Below are 23,112 nucleotides of genomic sequence, written 5' to 3' on the forward strand. Positions count from 1 at the left end.
GTTCCCTGTTACCTTGGACAGAAAAGGTGGAGCAGAACAAAAATTAGGCTGTTGTCAAGTTCAGTCATTTTCTGATCACTAGTCAGAATAATACACACTTAAGAAAATTACTTTGCTTTCTAGGAAAAAAATGTAGGAGATATTTTTAAGGGTATAACCCAAATAAGCTTTTCTTTTGCATCTCTTTAGCACCTATAGCAGTTTATTATTTCTCCCACCATAAGATATACTATACATATTTTCATATTTCTAGGAATTGCTGTCTGATTGAGCCACTGTGAGGCAATACTAAAACCGAGGCTGCTTATTACCTTTTTTTTTTTTTTTTTCCCCCCCTCCCCCTTTGCTTTAAACTATTCCAGTACAGAGGATATGTATTGTTTCCTTTGGAACTTCCTGAGAACTAGTTCAGGACATTTACCATTCTTTGACACTTCTAAACCTGAAACATTCATACATTCAGGGTGAAATTAGATAATATTCAGATGGTGATTTGAACTTTGTTGCTGAACACTCTTACCTGTGATTTTTTCAGCTGATGGACATTTCATAGCTCTTTGCCCCTGAGTTAAATACATAAGCAGAAGTGATGAGGATGGATGGAGGCTGCCAGTAAAACAGGAGTAGGGAAAACAAGAAAAAAATGTGAATCCACCAGATTCTTAGCTCAGTTTTCATTCTATCATTAAAAGCAACATTGACTTAAAAAGCTTTATTTTATATACAAATAATAACCTATTCTACATTTTCTTGTAATAATCTTTGGAATACTTACATAGCTTTCAATTGATTCAAGTGTAATTTATTTCAGCCATTATTTATAAAACTGTTGCTCTCCTCTCCCTAATCCCCAGCCCAAACCTTCCGAAAGTAAAAAGCAAAACGTTTTTCCTTTGGGGACATGTGTGAGGCAGGAAAGGTGATGGGACTAGGACGTGGGAGTGACTTTTCCTTCAGGCCCCCTCCACACCCTGCACGCTGTTTGGTGTCAGCAGAACCCAGTGTTCACCTGTTTTCTTTCCATACGTGAGCGGTGACTTTGGGGCCCATAATGTGAGTGCTGCCTCGCAGTGCTCTGCTGCTCTCCCTGCTGCTTCTTGCCTTCGCTCGTGTCTGTGTGGGGGAAGCTGAAAACAACAACATTTATTCAAGAGCAGTGTAAATACCGACCTAGGTGGCACTTGGGGGACCCTCAAGTGACAGCATGAAACTGCTGTTAAGGGAACAGAAGTGGAAGCCAGTGGAAAAGGAAGCGGGGGGCATGGGGTAAAGATTAGATGGAGGGAGAATGTAGTCAAAGTAGACACAGGAAAAGAAGATGCAGCTCTCCTAGGAAACGAGAAGCAGATGAAAACAGGGAAACAAATGAGCGAGGAACACTGGTTTTCCTGCCTGATGTACTTTACTAAAACTGGGACTTCATCTCATGTTTGCAAAGATTAGTCCAGGTCCTCCTGTTCCCACAGCATTCCTGGTCACCGCTGTAACACATTCAGCTTGTTTGGATATCTGATTGCTGAGTCCTTTGTGTTGGACAGTGATAAGCTGATCAGCTTTAAAGACTAAACAGTTTTATAGGTCTCACATTATTATTCCAGTGTGAATAATCACATTTTACAACTCAAAATCATCCCATTTAGGCACAAAACCCGCCACAAATGTGATTGGATATGTTCCAAGAAAGGGCAGGAAAGGATACCACCTCAATCAAATAATTTTACTGTTCAGAAAATGACTGGTCAATTATGTTCCAGTCTTAGTATTTTCCTTCATAATATCCAGGGTATCTGAGCTTCCCCTGGCCTGAGTACCTGCTGTTATTTGATTCTCTAGCATTTACAGACATCTTGGTGACTCTCTACATCTCTGATCTAATAAAAGTTTAGGTACTAACTTGCACCTTTCTGTTTCTAGCCTTTTCTCTGAGCAGAAAAAGTCCATTAGGGTTGGCATTGGCCTGAAGAAAGGATATTATAAGAATTTAAAAATTCTAAATCAATAACAGGAATCAAATACAGAAGCTGCAGCTTTGATGTGGGAGAGAGAGAACATGGTGACATATCATGCTTCGCAGGGCAATATTCCACATTGCTGGAGTTTTAAGAGTTATTGTTCTTCAGGGATAGGTCAGATAGCATGGATAACCTCTCTAAATGAATGCTTACATTGTAATACACATATGCATGTCTTATGTGTTAAAACATCAGTGTCTTTTGCTTTCATAATCCATCCTTGTCTTTTAATCCTCACTACCACCAAGACAACACAAGCCTCACAGACATTTAGTCTCTCTTATAAAAGAAAGCTGCTCACCAAGCAAGTGGGAATTAGGACAGTCTCCCAACCACGCTGCTCTATCCTCATTCCTGTGAGTATGCCCTGGGTCAAAAGCAAAATTTCTGATGCAGTGGCCAATGGCCTCTCTATGTTTTGGATGCTGTGGATAGCTTGAAGCTTGCAGTAATGCTGAAGGCTCTTGGATGTGGTTATTCATAACGAGACCTCTTTCTCTGGACGACACATTTGTTTTGGTGAATGAACACAAATTCTGTTAGCCCCCTCTGGGGTGTTCTACATGACTGTGCTGGATTTGGCTAGGGGAGGATTAATTTTCTTCACAGTGGCTGGTATGGGGCTGTGTTTTAGATTTGTGCTGAACACAGGATTGGTAATAGAGATATGTTTTTGTTATTGCTGACCAGGTCTTACACAGAGTCAAGGCCTTTTCTGCTTTTTGTGAAGCTGGTGAGGAAGCTGGGGGTGACAGGAGGCTGGGAGGAGACACAGCCAGGACAGGTGACCCCAGCTAAACAAAGAGATGTTCCAGACCATGTGACATCATGCTCAGTATATAAAGGTGAGGGAAAGAAGGAAGAGGGGGAAGGAGAAAGGAATACATTTGGAGTGATGGCATTTCTCTTCCCAAGTGGCTGTTACATGTGATGGGGTCCTGCTCTCCTGGAGATGGGTGAACACCTACCTGCTATGGGAAGCAGTGAATTAATTCCTTGATTTTCTTTTCTTGTGTGTGCAGCTTTTTGCTTTCTCTATTAACCTGTCTTTTTCTGTTTTTTATCCTCCCAGTTCTCTCCCTGATCCTGCTGGTGGGGGTGAGAGTGAGCGGCTGTGTGGGGTTTGGCTGCCAGCTAGGGTGAAACCATGACAATGACTCCAGCTTAGATCTTCATTTCATCTGATTTTTAAGTGGTTTGCGTGCCTAGTCAATAGACCCTACTATCTGTCCTCAGAGAGCAATAATATTTATTAATTAACTTGAAGATGCTATCAAACAACTTGAGTTGAAATGTATTTGAAAATACAGAGACAGATCACGCTGTTGGCTTTATCGGTGTCAGGCAACAGGGCAGTGTTTTGGCAAACATCACAGCATATAAGCAGAACTAAGTGCACAAGAAAAATAAAGAGGCTACAGTGTTACTTGCTAGTTGCCAGTAACAACTCTGACATTCTGTAGCCTAATTTTCAGTTTTCCGTTTATGCTGTTGATTCAGAAAGCATTTGTGAGGTTTAGAGCTCATTGTAATGGTTTTAATTTAATGAAACCGGGTGGAAACACCAATTAACGTAGTGGTTTTACATTCGCTAAATTTAGTGTTTTTTTTTTTTTTTTTCTGCAGGAGAGAGATTAGGAGAAAAAGCAAAGCAAGCTTAAGCTTAAAAATGAATAAAATAGTTTTATTAACACACACTAAAAGAATAATAAAAAAAAAAAGTTGGGAAAAAGAAAACCTAAACCAAAACAGAATGAAACTTCAAAACACTCTTCCCCCCCTTTACAAATTATTAACTTTCTTATAAAACAACATAGAAAGACACAACTTGTGATTTTCAGTCAGTTTCACTATTTAAACATAACCATTCATTACTTTAGGAGAAGAGTCTCTCTAGGGTTTTTATGGACATGTTTGCCACAAGACAAAATAGCCTAGTGGTTCTTAATGTCACACATCTGCAACCACCCAGAGTTTTCTCAGACTGTGGTGTTCTATCAGCAAAGCCTCTCAGTGTATCTGGGATATTATTTACGAATACTTCTTCTAGTCTAAAATCATCTTCGTCTCAAAGGCTGAGACGTCCTTTAACCCAGGAGCAGGGGCTTTAAAGTTCTAAATTAAATCTCAATTACATCAGTCCTCAATTTTGATTAGAATAGCATTCTACCCAACAACACTAAGATGCTACAATGAGCAGTCCATTTCTTCATAGTTTGCCTTAGAGAAGTCCGGTTAAATATGTCCACTTCTTCAATCCTATTCCAATAATATTATTAGTTCTTTCACTTCTAATCCACTGACTTCATGCAGCGTCAGTTCTACGTACCCCCTGTTTTCTTTCTTCTCTCTCTTAAGGAAGAAATGTGCTTTAAAAGTTCCATGTTGCTAAAAAAAAAAAAAAGTTAAATCTGCCCAAGACTGCAGTGGCTATGTGCTCCTTGCCTCGGGCTGCAAGGCTGTAAAAATGCAAAGCTGTGCCAGCAGGGGAAGCCGATGGAGGTCTTCTCTTCCACTCTTCATCCAGGGTGGCTCAGCTCAGAGTTGCTACGAAGCTGCAGGCTTTCTTTCTCTGTTGCCAGTGGCGATTAAGCCGGGCCACGGCTTGGCCCTTTCTGCGGCGGCCCCAGGCGCGTGGCCAGCACTGCCGAGCTGCAGGCACCACTGTCCCCCGGCCCCAGGCGTGTGGCCAGCACTGCTGAGCTGCAGGCTCCTGTCCCCTGGCCCCCGGCGTGTGGCCAGCACTGCCGAGCTGCAGGCTCCTCTCCCCCGGCCCCAGGCACATGGCCAGCACTGCCGAGCTGCAGGCTCCCCTCTCCCCCGGCCCCAGGTGTGTGGCCAGCACTGCCGAGCTGCAGGCTCCCCTCTCCCCCGGCCCCAGGTGTGTGGCCAGCACTGCCGAGCTGCAGGCTCCTGTCCCCTGGCCCCCGGCGTGTGGCCAGCACTGCCGAGCTGCAGGCTCCTCTCCCCCGGCCCCAGGCACATGGCCAGCACTGCCGAGCTGCAGGCACCACTGTCCCCCGGCCCCAGGCGTGTGGCCAGCACTGCTGAGCTGCAGGCTCCCCCGGCCCCAGGCGTGTGGCCAGCACTGCCGAGCCGCAGGCTCCCCTCTCACCCGGCCCCAGGTGTGTGGCCAGCACTGCCGAGCTGCAGGCTCCTCTCCCCTGTCCCCCGGCGTGTGGCCAGCACTGCTGAGCTGCAGGCTCCCCTCTCTCCCGGCCCCAGGTGTGTGGCCAGCACTGCCGAGCTGCAGGCTCCCCTGTCCCCCGCTGGCAGCCGGGGAAAAGGGGCTCAGCCGGCCCTGGTCACTCCCCGTGCGGGCAGCAGCTCACAGAGGCCCGGCCGGGCCCGGCCTGGCTGCCCAAGGACCGCGGGGCCTGAGCCGGGCCCTCTTCTGCTGCCCACGATGTTACCTCATGGCTATCTTAAAAGCAAGAGAGCGATGTGCCGGAGATGAGAGTTTTAAATGTCCTTTCCAAAGTCGCATTGGCATCCTTATTGGTTAAATTAGCTGCCAATATCTTGGCTAGCTTTCTGATAGGTCCCTGTCCTCCCCCTCCCCAAAGCAACTCTAAGGTCCTGGCAGGGAAACACGTGCCACCTTTCTCTGTAACTAGAAAATAAAACTGTGCCAACCCATGATACTCATAAACACCGCTTAGCTGCACATCAGTTGCAGCCAACAGGCCCAGGACAGACAATACCTGAGCAATACCACCTGCTGCCTCACATGCAGCCTGGGCATCGACTGCCTTGCACCCACTCTCACCAGAAATGTCTCTGTCTGGTGGCATCTGCACTGCCTCATTCCCAGGCTCCTCTCTGATGTAAATGTGCCAGCTTGGATAAGCACACTGAGACCATTTTAGCTTGGAGTCTTCACTTAAATGCTGCTATGCCTACAAACACAATGCTAAGTAACATCAGCTGAAACATCAGTCATATCTCATTTACTTAAATATAAAACCAGCATAAACTCTGATATCTTAAAAATAATTTAAAAAATTACAATCAACTCCGCCGTTAACCAGCCAGTTCAACACTGAATGCAGTACCCTCATTGCTTGTTGCTCCTCAAGAAATACTCTGAGCAGCAGCTTGATGCTGCCTGTTGCACACAGGCTCCTTTGCATGCAGGTATAGAAATTAGAAATGTCTCATAGTGGTTGCTGGTTGTAAATAAGTCACCACCACCCGGCTGCCAGCACAGTCTCTCACAGATGAGGCTCTCCTGGAGCCACTGAAGCTCTCTTCTCTACAAAAACCAATGCATGGCACCCAGATAGCCTGACATTACTCTGATCAACACTGAATCACAATATGCTGAGCTGGAAGGAACACACAAGGATCACTGAGTCCAGCTGGGGAATATCACTGGGGAAGAGCCTTTGGCATGCACAGACATGACAGAGTCTCTGGAGAAATGAGGTTTCATAAGCACTGTCTTGAAGAGACCGCTATCAGCCAAAGGCTGGCATTGGATTTACCTGTGGCACAGAGGTAAATCTCATTGATACCAGTTGGAGATACTCAATATTTACACAGCTTCTAAAGTGAGGCCACTTCTGGAGATGTTTTAATCTGGAATCGCATTTCAGAGATCTGCTTTTGAAAGATGGGAGTCAAGTGACCCCACTCACCTTTATCCAGTCAAGACTGTAGTGGAAACAGGAATGTGATGCATTCACAATTACATATTTACAGCAACACACCACTGTGTGTGGCAGTAGGATGGCTTTTAGAATTTCTGGAGCTCTGGTGCTTTTTGCTCCTAATACCATTAAAAGCCTATTTACTGAAGCAGCCCATGAGGCAAACATCAGATACACAGAAACAACAACTGAAGTGAGAGAGACCCTCTGATCTCTGTGAAATATTTACAAACAGCATTAGGAGCCCTGGGATGAAGTGAAGTATTTTCAAGCAGAGACAGAAAACCTAATGGATATAAAAATCCTTTTTTAGCTCTTGGTGCAATTTGTTTTCAAAGACCTAGCTATGATATGAGAAAATGTATTAGGTCATCCAGTCTGCCTCCTCCTGTTCCAGGAGAGACGTGGTCCCGGTGCTATATTTTATAATACTTGGCTCAGCCCAGTTCTGCCTGACTCAGACAACACAAACCAAACCCACTTCTTGGTAATCTTCTCAGTTTTTCTAAATATTTCACTTTGTGGATTTTTCCCCAGTACTCCACCCAGAAAAATTCAACACAGTATGTATAAAGACACTTTGATGTCATGATCATCATGCTGTTGACTTCATATTTATCCCCTTAGACAATCCTAAATAACTTCCCAGCCAGAGTGGTGGTGATGTCCCTCTAATATCTGTCTACAGTTATGCTCCTCCCCATTTGAACACGTTATTGCTGTGCTCTGCTGTAATTGAGCCTTCAAAAGAAATTATTTCAGATGTTTTCCTGTCTGTTCCTTCCTCTTTGTATTCATTATTATTATTTTTGCACTTGTGGAAAAGGACAAGGAAAGAAAAGAAGAAAGTGAAAAGACAAAACCACCTTTTTTCATGCTACCCCAGCTGTGCAGGCACAGAAAGATCCATTCTAAATACCTGGCCTACACACATAATTCAAGTTTTACCCCTAGGATTTGTGATAAGGGCATTGTTTTCATTTCTGCTTTCTCATACTTGCCTCATACAATCTTTTTTCCTCTTAAATTTTTATTAGAACCTTTGAGTTTTCCATTGTTGTTTGGACAGTTTAGAGAAATGATGCTGCCCTTACAGGAGGTTAATCAGGAAGAGTTTCTGCTCTTACACATCTCAATATCAAGATGATGAACAGAGAATGTCCCCTTGAAGGATTTTCTTTTCATAATCTACTGCCAAGGGATTGTAGAAGAAGTTACATAATCAGTTACAGAGGAGAACTGAGTTTAAGGAAATTGATCTGAGATCCCCATAGCATTTGTTTCCCTTGCATATTATCCTTTCTGACTTAAAAGAAAGAACACAAAATGCAGTCATTCCCTCATCAAAGCAGACTTTCAAATTTGTGATTATTTTCAAAAATGTAGCCTTTGTTGATTGTTGTTTCTTAAATTATCCTAAAATAGCCTTCAACTCAAGGTGGTAGAGGAAGATGTACACAGATACTCCAGATTTTCAAAAATAGTTAGTTTAAGAAATAACTGTGATTTTTTTTTTTAATTTTTATTTTCACTTTCTGACCAAATCAAGTTTTTTTTCAGCATTCGACATTTTAAACATCTAAAGCAGAACAAACATACCACGGCTAATCTTATGTGTTAAAAATGTCCTCAGCTGTTGCATAGAACCATCTCTCTGCAACACACAGAGCTACAAGTCCTACCACAGCCAGACTAAGCTGCCCTTTACAGGGTTCTCCTGGGGTAAACTCCCATCCTCGAAGCAGCTTAACCTCATGACGCCGTTCACTAAGTGATCATTATTCTAATTTTACTCTTGGGGAAGCAAAGGCAAGCAAGACAAAGCATTCTTAGAGTAACTCAGGTGCATTTCACTGAGCTGTGTAAACTCAGCGTGATGATTTAATGAGAAGAACAGACTCTTTCCACATTAGGAGAAACTTTGTTCAAGTTAGTACTTTTGTGATCAGAGCACAGATATTTTAACACACTGGTACCTCTGCCAGAAAGCAAGACTGAGGCTTTTTTTCCTTCCACCATTAGAGAGTACAGTCACAAGCAAGAGAGCTTCTGCCTTCTGCAGGGCTTGCAATAATAAGAGGTTCTGGCAAGAGCTGCACTCCCTATAGGATATATACAGCAACTGGGTCAGTCTGTTTACAAAATAGCTTGTGATTATCACAGCAGTGCTCAGCAGCTATGAATACATCATAGCAGAGTCTAATTAAAGACAGGCATAGCTAAAGCACTGCAAAATAAAGAAACTGGCACTTAATAAAGCTGCTCAGGATTGGGAAGAGGTTAGTTTCTACTCTCAGCTAGCCCCTTGGAGTTCTAACCAGGTTTATTCAGATCAAGAATTAAAACATACATCTTCTGAGGTCAGTTCATATCCTCAGGAAAAGAGTGAATTTTGTAGCAAGACATGGCAGTTTCAACAGTGAGAAAAAGCATTTTAAGGGGAAAAGTGAAAATGAAGATCTAGTTAAACTGGGTGATTTGTACAAAAAATGGATGCACATGAAACACCATTATACCAGTAGCTGTATAAAGCGTAAGTGTTCCTATCCTTACCCTTCAGAATGTGGCTGGAACTCTCCTCCCTCTCCTAAATACACCTTCTGCATTAATACCTCGTGTGATGCTTCAGGATTGACTCCCAGGCTGTCTAGTCCCTGTGATTCACAAAATGCAGTCTTCAGGCCATGCCTGTTCCAAAATGACAGAGCAAAGGTTAGAAGGGAGGTAGGAAAGTGCCTTTTTCTATCCCAGCTATGGAAAGGAGAAGGATGTATTTTCTGGAACAAAATAGTTATGCTAATGGTCCTACCAAGCAATGGATCATACTGACACTAGGATATGCTCCCATACTGGCAGAATCACCATTATTTTAGGGTGAAGACTTAGGGGAAGGGAAACAACCATTTTTGAAAATACCAAGTTCGACCAAATGAGTACTACGGAAGAAAAATAATGAAAAAATAGGTAGGGCAACCTCTCTTGTACTTACACTTTTTGAGAAAGTGGTTGGGTTTTTTTCCTCCAACCACTTGCTTTTGTAAATGCTGCACAAAAAAAGGTGAAAATCAACTATTCAGTCCATTTGTCTCATATCTCCTATCGCATAGGCACTTCCATCAGTTTCATCATGCTGTACAGGTTTTTTATATATTGCTCTAAGTGTACTCATAACCAAGTCTGGCCCCACACACAAAGTTTAAGGCCATTCATACTTCCTTCCCAGAACCACAATTCCCTTTTTGATGCATGCACACTTTTGGTCTCTTGGGTGTTTATTCTGTGAAATCCTTAAGAGTTTCACAGCACCAGAAGAGATGGTCTTGATTTTTCATCTTGAATAGCAGGAAAAATATTTTTATTTATCTTGGATTTAAGTTCAGAAGGAATCAAGAGCTGTGCAGAGCTGCTGCAGCAGCTCTGCTGAAGAGGTTCAGAGTGGGTTTTTCTCTTCACCAAAGCAAGCAACTTAACAACTTGACCCCTCACACTCGTAGTCAGAAAGTGTCAGGCAGCAGCAGCAACCTTTCTACTTGGATAATTCTCTTTCCTGCCCAGTATGTGAGTTCATGCTGCCTTACTTCCCAAAGGTGAATTCAAGGGGACCAGACCCTTCCCCTCACCAACATGCACATGTCCCAGGAACCAAGAACTTCTTGGAGGGCCCATCACAGGCTCTGGGTAGCTCAGTATCAGACAGGTCACAACCCACAGATAACACATGGAACACAAAAATGTCATTACACATGTCACTGCACATTTGAGCAAAAGTTCTAAGTTACTAAAAGGATTTTAAATTAGAATAAGAGAGAAACTTAACACTTCAGTACAGAGCAGTACATATAAAAAATTAACTTCTACAGCATTTTTTTGACTGTGATAAGAACTCAGGTGCTTCTCCCACAGCACTGCAGATTTCCTAAAACCAGCTTCTCTTAGAGCTTAGAAAAACAGGCAACATGAAGTAAGGACACCGAACAAGAACTGCAGCTCACCAGAAACACCTTTAAACACAATCAGCACCTCTTCAATTAGTAACCTTGGTGAGGTAGAGCTGTTGAGGTCTTACAAATTTAGATAGATCATTAATAGTAGCAACCGAAGGAGCCTAGTGATAAATCCCCTACTGAATGCTAATAAAAATGCTAATAAAAAAGTTTATCATCTTAGGTAGTGTTTCATACATGTCTTCCAGGCAGTTCAGAATAAGTTTACTGTAAAAAAAAATAAATTAAATTTCATTATTGCATATAATAGTTCCATTATTATATGGATTTAGTTACTTAATATTTCAGCCTCTTCTGTTGTAGTATCTAAAACTTTAGGGTACAATGAGAGTGCTGTGGGCAGGCAGTGGTCTGGGAAGTATTGTCCAGTGGAGAACATCAGAGTGTAAGAGCAACTTAAAAACCTAAAAAAACTTGAAAGAAAAACAGCACTAGAGCTACCTGAAATGAAACTAATTATAATAGGTAAGATTAATGAGCAGCATCAGAAGCAGGAATTTTTGGTTTTTTGTGGCCACATGGAAAACAGTGTTGATATTAATACAAGAAAGTAAAGCAGTCAATGAAAAGCAAACAATTTCCAGATCAAGAAAAACTGAAACAGCTACAGGTGGTTTCAAGAAAAACACCGAGCATTTTTTCTTTTTATTACTGTGCTGCAATATACAGTATACTTGAAGTACAGAAATTCAAAACCAGTAAAACTTCAAAGACCCAAGTGCATTCCCAAGGTGGAGTCCAGTATTTCACAGTGTGTTTCTTGTGCCCCACACACAGCTCACATGCCAAGCCTTCTCCAGCCATTCTCCAGCATTTCCAGAGTGGTTAGTTACAGTGTTCAAGCAGCTCTATTTCTTCTTCAGAGCTCTCTTTCCTTCCCCCTTCTTTGGTTTTTCCTTCCCACGGAGCTTTTTCAATCGCCTCATTTCCTCCTTGAAGTCCTGATGCTCATCCCTAGAGGGGAAGAAGGAATAAAGTTTACTCTTTTTCTTGGGATGCAGGGATATGAATAGTTCTTTGAACAATATGCTCAGGAAAAAAACCTTTTTTTAATCATGAAGTCCCTACTGAAGCTTGCTGCAATGTTTTCCATGTTATTGCTGGCAGTATCTATGAATAATAACGTGAGAGATTTCCTGATACTTTCAGAACTAACAGGGTTGTCCTTTTCAGCAACAAAGGGTGTATGCATATATGTATTATTTCAATTGCATTTATTGATCCCCTTGGTTTAAGCGAGCAGTAAAATGCAAAAATCAGCAAGAGACAAGAGTAAGATTTCCCCCCTTGTTATCCAGCTCAGCAGTGCAGCCACAGCACACTGTGCTCCTAGGGAAACAGGGCCATGCTGAGCAGTAATTACAGCACATGGCACTGCTCTCAGGTCACTTCAGGAATGAGTTATGAAGATGGCATCAGTACTGGTAGAATCTTAACAAGAGAATAAAGCAGGAAGGAGGATGAAAGGGCTGGCAGAGATAATTAATACTCAGTCATTTTCTAATAAATTCTATTTATTTGTCCCTGTATTTTTTAGCAGTACTTTTTAGTGCAAAGTGATTTTCAAAAGTCATAACGGCATCCTATGTGGCCCAAGATTGCTGCACTGCTATTTTTAAACACAACTTCTCTAAATAGAAACAAAAAGCTTGTGATTTATTACCGGCCCCATTAGTCTATGATTCTTCATTACGCTTTTTTTTTTTCTTCTACCAACTCTCTGTATACAGAGCAGCTAGAGAAGGAGCTTAATTAGGGGAAGGAGAAGAGTAAAGAACATTAGCATCACACTGAGGCTTTCTGTGTAAACAAACAGCCAGTCTAGAAATCAAGAGCACCCTGGATGCAATCCTTGATGGGTTAGTATTGTTAGCAACAGGCAATCTGTTAAGACTATACGGGGTTTGCAGCCTCACTTTTAAAGATTTTTTTAGTGCTACCTGTTTGAAGTAAAAGAATTGCATTTGACTCCTGCTGATGATCTTCAGCAGTACAATTCTCCCTGATACAGACTGTGCAAGTTAATTTAGACATTAGACAACTGGTTTGGATGAAGCTGGAATTAACAAGACTATTTAAATCACATTTGAATTTAATTTAATTTATTTTGAAGAATAAAAAGGCCCTCTGGCCTAACAGAGACTTTCCATCTCTTCTAAATTTCACTTATTAGCTGTCAAATGACTGAGAAATATATGGTTAGTCTGGTGTTAACATCACCTCTTTGCAGCACATTCATTTGCCATATTCAGAGCTACAGACCCATCTCTTGTCTATCAGAAAGCTTTCTTTTCTTCCCCACAAGGCAAAAGCGGGACCTATTTCTTAGGTAACTGCCTGTCCACAGCTACACTCAAGTCTTTCTCAAAAAAGGTTCCAATTGTGGTAAAAGTTAGACAGCAGTTGCTTTGCTCTGCTTGCCCTCAGTGCAACAATCAAGTGCCTATTTCCATACGTATTCAGAACTAAACATTTCTCCTCTTTCCCTTGAGGAAAACAACTGCCACAAGACTCCCAGCCAGCCCTTTCCCATCTCCAGTCCTGCTCCCACCCTACAAGCACAGGAAGCACCTGTAGAGCCCAAAGTAGCGGAGTTTCTTCATGAGGGCGTAGTAGGTGTTGTGGGGGGGGTACCAGTTGTACACCTCCTCGCGCTTGGCCAGGGGCTGCTCGCTGAACATCTTCACCACTTTCATGGATTTGGAGTCAGTGGGCCTGACAACGTCACTGAATATCTGGGCGCTCAGCCGGGCCATGCGAAGGGCATAGCTGGAAACATTGGACATCTCGCCAGGAGCGCTGGGCACGCATGGACAGACGGACCTTCCTGCAAAAGGAAACAGGAGAACCACAACTCTTAAGGTGGCTGAGTAGAACAAGCTATCCCAGAATTAAAGCAAACAAAGGAATGTATCATACACCGCTCATTCGACTTCACACATTCCTTGCATAAAATCAGTCCAATACTTTAGCAACCCTGCATATAAAGAATATCTACGTGAATTCAGGGACAATTCCCAGCCTACAGACAGCAGTACCACCTATAAAAGTACCTCCACTGCACCACGATTCACCACGGCTAACACGGTTTATCAGCAGAACCCACTCAGCCTGCTCAAGACAACCCCCGAACTCCAGCCAGAGGAACAATTACAGCGTGAGCTCTGCCAGAAATCACACCTGTGTGATACCACTGACTGCTACACAAGCACAAGGTAAGACACCGCTTCAACATACAGAAAAAATGACCTGGAAGTTTTTCCTTATGATAGTTTCTCACCCTATTTAATGTTATAATCCATGTGACAATGGACTAAATAAATCATGCTTCTCTATATGATTCACACAGATCTTTCCCATCTCAATTCCCTTCCCTTGATCATCTCCATCAGCTTTTTCTCCATTCTTTTCAGTCTCACACGATATCTCTCTTTTTTTGAGGAAAAAAGTAGTTTTCCCATATCAGATTCTTTTTTTCCAAGAAAATCCATCAGCAGCTTCCCATTCTTTTTTAGTAATATCTTACCTAAAGACCTCTGCAACAAAAATGCCCCAAAGACAAAATCATTGGTATTAGGCCACCAGACAACATCCACTCTCCTAAGGTAAGCATGAGAAGGCCTTTCTCTCAGCTTTTCTAACCCTCCCCATTTTAAGTCTTCTTTACTCTTTCTCTGCAGAGTGGGTTGTAGTAGACAAGAACAGGAATCCCATAGTCCTGTATTTGGAGTTGTGTCTTGTCTGTACTTTGCCTTTTTGAATGGGTGATAATATAAGTCTTCAGACGAATTAAGCAGGATCATTCAAGAGCATGACACTGAGGTTAAACTTCAAAATTCTTGTTTTAAAATATATTGCACAGCTGATTCCAGATTATGAGCATAACAAATTAAAGATTATGGGTAAGAGTAATAATCAGGACAATGCTAAGTCCACTTCAGTATGATTACACAGAGTCCTGTTGTTTAATAACACAGATCTGAAGTATCCATAACGTCATGTACTGCTCACTGGAGGACCTGCTTTGATTTACTCCTGCTAGCAAAGCGCTCTAAAGGAAGCAGGGAAAAAATCAAGCATGAAAATAATACAAGTAATTTGAGAAGAGAAAATAATGGAAAAAGTAATGAAAGGGAAGATGAAACATAAGAGACCTTGAGCTAGTAAGCCTAGTGTGAGAAGACAGAAGCTCTTTAATGACTGCAGCACTTCAACGTGAGCATCTATTACAGGGGGAAATAATCACTAAGTTTTGCTAAATCATCTGTTTCAGAACAGCAGGTTCTCCCACATTCAGAGACAAAGCAACAAATTGTCCCCCAAACTCTCCACCACCTGACTCCAAAAGTGTGTCCTTATCACCAGACTCAAACACACAACTTGTTTTACCTCTCCTTACTGCATCCTCAAAATGAATATACCTTTAGCTCCTGAACAATGCAAATCTGTGGTCTGAGGAACCTGATTTTCACTTCTGAATCACTAAAGGCATTGTAAGAGCCCAAGCTAAGGCTGGAGACCTCCATTAATCTTTGGCCAACTAAGAACGCTTGAGAGAGAAGCAAAGCAAAGGCTGCAGACTCCCAAGAGCCAGAGCTATCCAAAGCCTGTTCTGGGGTGATTCTGTGAGATGTTACATCTGTGAGATGAAAGACTACTTTCGTTATTGTCACCTCCAGCAAGGACATCTTCAGGATCGCCCCCTATGAACCAGCACACCCGGACCAAAGCCAGTGTTCAGTGCTGCCGCACCACCTGCTCCCGGCTCCCTGCTCCCACCCAAAGCCAAGCGCTCCCGTCCTGGGCTGGGCTGTTTTTTATTCCCGATGCACCAACTTGTTTCAGACCGCTCCCTTCTCACTCGGAACACGCCAGGAGAACGCTCTTTCCCCCGCGTTGCTTCTGGTTTTCCCAGGAGCACGAGGGGAAGACCAGGCCGCCACAGAGCTCAACCCGCGGCGGGCGCGGCGCCGGCCTCAGGCCGCGCCGGCCCCCCTTCTCTGAGGGACGGGAAGGCCGATTCCCGGGGACACGGCTCCGCCCGGTGCCGGAGCCCATTCCCGGAGCCCGATCCCCCCGTCCAGCCCCGCTCTGCCCCGCTCACCCCGCGCTGACCGCGGCCGGAGAGCGGCGGCGCTGCCGGAGGGGAGGCGGCGCGCACGGGTGACGCGAGGGGCGGGACGGGCGCCAAGGGCGGGATCTTCCTGCTCCTCTTCCTCCCGCTGCTGTTTGTCCTCGTTCCCCGCACTCGGGAGCCCTTCCTTGGGTGCTGTCCCCGCGGTCAGGGAGTCACGGAATCACAGAATATCCCGAGCTGGAAGTGACCCACAAGGATCATCGCGTCCAGCTCTCTGCGCAGCACCACCGAAAATGCCGCACACCACGAGAGGGTCACAGCCGCCTGCGTCAAGAACGTTTTCATTGTGATCTCCTCTCTTTAATTTCCCTTCCTGCTGTAAGCAGCTTTGGAGTTGCGTGCTGAATCTAATAATGAAACGAGAAAAGCGGTTATCCTCATTAAAAGCTGATGACAAGTCTACATAGAGCCTTATTCTTTGGTTTTGCCAGGGAAGGGTGGCGTGAGATGCCCACACTGACATGTCCAGGCCGCGGACTCGCTCCATAAGAACTTGTGTTCGGGTCGATAAAACCAAGCTGGTTTTACTCTTGGGAGAAGGGATGTGTTTGCACAAAGAGCTGAAAGCCGGATGTCTTCACTCGTGGCCTTGACCAGGCTGCAAACGGGGACAAATGCCAAAATCTAGTTTTACCTAAATGAGGTGAAAGGGGGAGTTTGGGAGCTACAAATGTTTGTCATTCGCTGTGTTTCCAAACCACTTTGAGAGATTGTTTCTCTACTCCAGATTCAGGGCGTGTGTCTCCTGTGCTCCTCGCCAGTCCTTCCTTCCCCTCTTAACTTTTGCTTCCCTCCTGCTGCGTGCTTTCAAAGATGGTTATTCAGCTGCATAAATATATCTGCCTTGGCAAATTTACCTGTGCAATATCAGTCTTTGAGCACAAGTGTCCTCTGGGTCTCTTGATACTGGTGAAGGTGGTGAGTTGCTCACTCACCTTCGTGCCCCAAAGCTGGAGTGGGATGTGTGCCCAGGGGAGTGCCTGGGGTGTGGGGATGGGCACCTGACCCTGCTCTGCTTCCCCCAGAACCCTTCTGGCCACTGCCAATCCCACTAGACGTGAGCTTTCCCAGCGCTTGATTTATGCTAATTTTTAATCAGTGCCGGGAGGTGCTAAGTCAGACTCTGTGCAAACATCTGAGTAAATGACAATTATGTGATTGCATTTATATGCCAAACGTGTAATGCCATCGAAGGAGGAAATTGGGTTTGTCTGGCTTGCCCTGTTTTCTAGAAGAGCAGATTCTGCCAAGCATTGAACAAATTGTTATTCTGTCATCCTTCCTCGATTAATTTTCTGTCACCTTTTCCATGCTTGTCGCAGGCAAAGCAGCCTCATGGCTTGGGCAGCCCAATCTGCTTTCTTGTCCTTTTTGCATATTGGCATGATACTGTAATTTCCTTTATATTCCTGATCTACTGCCCATTTTTCCAGATTTTCCAGATTTCCCTGCCCATGGCAGGGAGGGATTGGAACTGGATGATATTTAAGCTCCCTTCTGACCCAAGCCTTTGTATGATTCTGTGATTATTAAGAATTAACATTAATGGAATTTCTTTAGCCAGTTACTCAAACACTTTCACATAAAAAGTTCTCTAGATATCCAAATTTTAAAATGTTTGCTCTAGTAGATCTTGCCTACCATTTTCATTACTGACTAATGGACAGAAAAGTGCTTCTTTTTAATTTTTTTTTCTTCCCTACAAGGTAAGAAAAATGTTTCTTCCTTAATCTTTCTAAGAAGGAAAACGAGTTTTTTAGCATTCTGCCCATTCTGGGCTATTTTACCATCTCTAGACATACACATCATCATTGTTGCACCCCTCATTTTAATCTCTGTAGTCACACCATTTATGCTTTTTCTGTAGGCTTCATTTTTTGTATTAACAGAACATTTTTTCCTTTCTAAGGAACATATTTTTACCTTTCTAAGTTGTTCTCTACCATGCTTTTAATTTCTGAGTGTTTCCTTCACCCTGCTGCTGAGACAAAGTTGTCCTTCAGCCAAAAATTGGCCATTTTGTTAATTAAGCAATCATGACTTTATGGAGTAAGATCATAAGTAATCTCATTTACATTTCTATCTCTATTTTTGAATCGCAATTTTCTCATCATTTCTCCCATATTGATGGAGAAGGTCTTTCTGAAGCATCTGTGTGTGTGTGTGTGTGAGAGAGAGAGAGAGAGGGGGGGTGGGAGGAGAGAGAGGGACAATTTCCCTGACTGGGACTGTCTTTCGTCCTTGTTATAACAGCTGTCCTTGCTATAATCAAATTATGATTGCTGGTTCCTAAACAACCACCCCCATTTTGTTCCATGATTGAGTTGTTTAAACATTACGAGTTCAAAAATACTTCTTCCATGCAGACTGGAATAACTTCTGTGATAGGAAGGAGGTTTTTGGGAAAATATAACAAGATGTGGCTTCTGTCTGTTGGGGCTTTTTCCTCACACAGCTTCAGACTGAGCACACTTCTGGTACATTGGAGGGATAAGCAGCCCGATTCTCTGCAGCCATCCCCACTCCATTCCACCCCTCCTCAACAGGGCCAGTTGGAACAAATTATTATCTCTAAAATAATGATGTGGTTTCATATGCATTCTTACCTTGTCAATCTTCAGATTTCTTTATTTATGTTAAAGGATTTGGGCAAAGTATTTTAATAGTCAATTTTGGTAAATCATCCTGACTGATTCAGTAGTTACATCAGTTCAATCTCATTCCTCCTCGTCAGTAAAAATATTTTACTTACATGTTACTCACACTCTGAAAACTGGCACATAGACCACTGGGAAGCATCTTCCTTTTTGCCTCAAAGTATTGTTGCTGCCTGTACTTACAGGTTCCAGCATGGCCTTTTTGGTGTAGTGGAAGTACAAATATGAAAAAGTTTGCATTAGTTAAATTTTTCTGCCTTTTTGCTCGGTTGTTTCTCCTGTCAGCCTTACTATGACAATTATTAAATCAGAGTAAAAATGTGCACTTCCAAGGGCCTATTTATGTCGCTGTAGCTCTGTTGTTGCTGTGGTTATGAGGAGAATTGCTTGCAGAGCACCCAGCCAGGGTTAGCGTGCCAGTAAGGCAGCCTACAGACCCTCAGGATGGAGAATCGGGGTCACATCAGTCAACAAAACAACAACTCAACACATCTGCAAATTTGCGGAGACAGAGAATGATCTGGTTTGCAATCCATGGACCCAAAAAGTCTTGCTCACCTTATCTGGTACTCTGTGTGTCCCTATATTCTGCCAGGGAGCATAAAATCAACATCCAACACTCCGAGGTCTTCACAGTCCAAATGAGACTTGGCATGCTAAGAGAATGGAAGGAGGCAGCAGAGACTGACTACAGGAACGGATGGGTTTGTGATGAGCTGAATTGGATGGACATGTTGTTAGATCCTCCTGAGCTTTTTGCTGCAAGCAGAGTGAAGTGTTTAGACTTGTTAGCAATTATTTACAAGAAAATTAGTGGGAGATGGGTGAGTGAAAAAGCTGAAAACCCTAGATGGAAAGGAGAGTAAATTGACATGGGGTAGAAGACAATGAAAGGAGTGGAGAGACATTCATGGAACACATGCAAAGCAGACAACAACAACAACAATAACAGACCTCATGATAAAAGTACAATAAAGACCTTTTAACAATTAGTTGGCAGTAATCTTGTCTGGAGTTATATTATTTGATCAATAGTGATCTGGAATTGTTTTCTTGTGCATGTATTTTAGTTATAACTGAATGACAGCTTTAAGGCAAAATTTTGACAAAATGCAATACTTGATCCATTGTTTGTCCTGCGAAGGCAAAGGTATACCCAGAAAGAAAAAAGGATCACGGTGACAGTTTGTTCATTGGTGCTTGTTTATTGACATTTAGAAGAAAGAAGAGTCTGAACTTGTATCATTTGATCTTGGAAATAAGGCATTTGAGCAGTACCTGTATGACAAAGTGATCAACTTCACTCCTAAATCTTATGCTTAGAACTATCATGCTGTCACCGAGACACACAAAGCAATCACACGCAGACAAGAGATTTTCGCAGAGGTTCCTCTGATCCAGCTCCCAGCTGAAAGAGCGGAGAGAAGAGACCCCTTTGTTTATTCTTTTACTTTTATACATTTGTGGGTCTAGCAGAAGATTGGCTTTTTGGGGTTTCCACCCCTCAGCCTCAGTGGCCAGACGAATTGTCAGTTACAATTGTTTTCAGGTTAGAAATATGCAAACAAAGGACAAAGAATGAAAAACAAAGGATTTGTTTATATTACTTCTGTGGGAAAGGTAGAAGAACTGCTCTAATATTCTACAGTAACTAAAAGATCTGACTCCATTTATGAAAATCCAAAGGCTAATAAAAAACTCAGAAAAACCAGGGTAACATCATGCTGTACCATGATCTCTAACATTTTCTTTTTATAAATACTGACATGAGGGAACAAAATCATCCGACTAAGTAAGAGGACCCTCTGAGGATTACATGCAAGGTAAAACTGCATTGACTACATATGTGTTTAGAAATCATTAGTTATTCATTAAGTGTTCATGATTAATTGGCAAACTTCAACAGTATTTTTTTGCACAGCGATTCGTGCTGAGCCACGGAGACATCTGAATTGCAAATCCCTCTGGAGAGAGTGTGTAGTGTTAAGAGATTGAGAGACTTTGGGTGGGCATTTGAAGGGTATTTTGACTTTAAAGTAACTCATCAAACTAATGCCAGAGTGGAATCCACAAAGATGTCATTATTAAATACTGCCACTTCAGCTATCTAACACTGGGAACGCTTGGGAGGGAGATGCAGCATAAGAGAAAAACAGAAATTATTTTTCAAAGCCAGTTGGCATCTTGGTTTATTGCTTTCCCCACCAGCCAGGCTGTGAAGGCAGCCTCCCCTCCTCCTGGGAAAAGAGAGCCAGTGCCGTTTGTCTTTAGTGCAGTGCATTTCAGGCAGGAGTGATGCCTGAGATGATATTGGCAGTTCTGCAGGAGAACTGTAACACATCCATTCGTGATGGAAGATGAGCTGTCCGGCGTAGCGGGTGCTGCACAAAGCTGAACAGGAGAAGGGTGCTGTGGAGCTCCACACGCTTCCACGTTCGTCATTTAGACTGACTAATTTGTGGCTCTGCAATAGGTCAGAATAAATGGTCAGTGACAGATTTCAATGAAGTGCTTGAGACTGAAGAGGAGGGATATTTCTTAGTGGTTAGATGAAGGGTTTGGGAATGGGAATTGTTGAATCTTGGGGTTTTTTTGCAGCTCTGTTGCTAACTCACTGGATGACCTTAAGCAAGTTAATTAACCTATCTGCCATTTCATCCCTCTGTAAACTAAGGAAAATAATGTCTGCTTCAGAAATGTGTTGTGAAGATTAATTGATTCTTAGAAAATGCTTCAGCTTCCACTTGGGAAAAGCATACTACAGAAGTGTTGTTACTTTACTAACAACATGCACATAAAACTTTTAAAGGCAACAGTAACAAAGACACATCTTTTTTGGCTGGAACAGAGGATTGCAGAGGGGAGGAAAAAAAAGAAAAAAAAATTAAAATGACAGAATCAGCAAAAGAGAAGACATAATGGAGACATCTGGCTCACTGCTGATAAAAGTTCTTGTCGTTTCTCTTCCATCATTCCTTGCAACCTTCATCTGAAAGGACATCCACCAAGGCTTCCAAATGGGGTCAAAAAGCTGTTAATATCTAATTCTGTTTGACCAAGTGTGAAAACAGAGTGAATAAAAATATTCCAGCAATAGAATTTTTCAGGAATACATCAATCTCTTAAACGTAAAATCCAAGGAGATTAGTTGGGTCTGTTTGAGTTCACATTTCTGTTTCTTCAAGCTGAACTCTTTTCAAGATACTGTCTTGGATCTAGACCTCTTGGGTTTGTGAGCTGGTGGTTCCCCTGAGTTTCAGCAGACTTTGATTTTGTATATCCCTGTTGACCTCCATGGTGCATTTCAACGCAGATTTCTCTCCATGTTTTCCTGGTTTTGGTTCCATCTTGTATTAGGGTATCTTGACCAGTGCTGATCACAGGATGCATTGTTAGGTCTTTGGGAGCACTGGATAGCCACTCTGGCTGCCTTGATTTGTAAGTCAGCAGATTTTTCCAAGATCTGGCTGGACTCCCAGGTACCCAGTCATTTCAGTAGTGCTCTTTGTAGACCTAAATAAACATCATTGATCAACCTTTCCCACTCACAGAGTCGTTTGAAGGTAGAGTTATGGAAACAGATAATAGTTTTGGTTTTAGTTTGGAGTTCTTCGCTGCAGTCCTGGTGGGTGACAAGAGGCTGCTGTTATGTAACCAGAGCTGCTCTCTGTTTTGGAATTTGCCTGCCTAGAGAGTCATAATCAATCCTGCACGCACTTCTCAGCCTCAGTTGCTTCAGCCTATAGAAGCATTCTGCAGAGGCTTTTTTTGGTTCACTTCTTTCTGTCTGACCTTGCTAGTACCCAGGCTGAGTAAGTCATGCTCCTACACATCCTTTCTGGACATTTATTCCCTTTTTCCTGAGAAAAATTCCTTCTGCAGATTTTATGTCTGTGAGTCCCAAATTTTGGGTTGGGCTTTTTTTTTTTTTTTCCCTTGGGAAATTTTGTTCCTTAGTCCTGGAAACATTATTTCTCTGGAAACAAGTAAGTTCTTGCAGACCAGTTTCTCTATCATGGGCAAACAGGGTATGGTCACTGAAGCTTGGTTCTCCCCACCGTTTCTTGTTTTGGTGGGTACTTACTGGAGGCCTTTGCAGCAAAAGGGAATAAATGTCTGTCTTTCATGGCCCAGCAGTTCTCACTAGAACAACTTCAGAGTACAAGGTGCAATTGTGATACCACAGTTCTAAAGCTTGAGGTAGGGAAATGAACTGCACAAGTAGGTGAACTCGGAAGAACCAACTACTTTATTTTGATGCAAATATGCTTGGTGATAACAAATGAAGAGAAGTAAATGCAAAACTGTTGAAGATGGCAGCATACATGTGTCTAAATAAAAAGTTTATCATCCTAGATGTCAGCTGCTTTACAGCACCACACAGTGTATTTCTACGCACCTTTTAAAAAAATGATTTAAATTAATCTACTCTCCTGGGACTTCACAGCCAAATAGGATAGATGAAGACTGAAGTCTTGCTTCTGAGCCTTGTTCCAAAATGAAGGAATGCTTTTAGAGAATACAGTTTTTCCAAGCAGGTGCTGGTTTTTGTTTTGCTTACTGGTTTTCCTCTCCAGTTGCTTCTGTGATGGTTTCTTAAGATCTGTGAATTCTGACTTTTAATTAATCATTGTTCTTCTTTTGTGACTA

The 23,112-nt window shown here is 42.7% G+C and overlaps 1 protein-coding gene across 1 annotated transcript; it reads right to left on the reverse strand.

Moving 5' to 3' along the window:
* Window positions 1-11,282: 11,282 nt before the first annotated feature.
* On the reverse strand, window positions 11,283-15,836 carry MRPS33 (mitochondrial ribosomal protein S33). The gene is made up of 3 exons (XM_040062859.2): window positions 15,773-15,836; window positions 13,240-13,495; window positions 11,283-11,622 (listed from the first exon to the last, which is right to left on the reverse strand). Exons 2-3 carry the CDS (start codon window positions 13,452-13,454, stop codon window positions 11,517-11,519), a joined length of 321 nt encoding a protein of 106 aa, XP_039918793.1. The 5' UTR covers window positions 13,455-13,495; window positions 15,773-15,836; the 3' UTR covers window positions 11,283-11,516.
* Window positions 15,837-23,112: the final 7,276 nt, after the last annotated feature.

The sequence above is a fragment of the Hirundo rustica genome, chromosome 4, assembly GCF_015227805.2.
Source record: "Hirundo rustica isolate bHirRus1 chromosome 4, bHirRus1.pri.v3, whole genome shotgun sequence".
Lineage (NCBI taxonomy): Eukaryota > Metazoa > Chordata > Aves > Passeriformes > Hirundinidae > Hirundo > Hirundo rustica.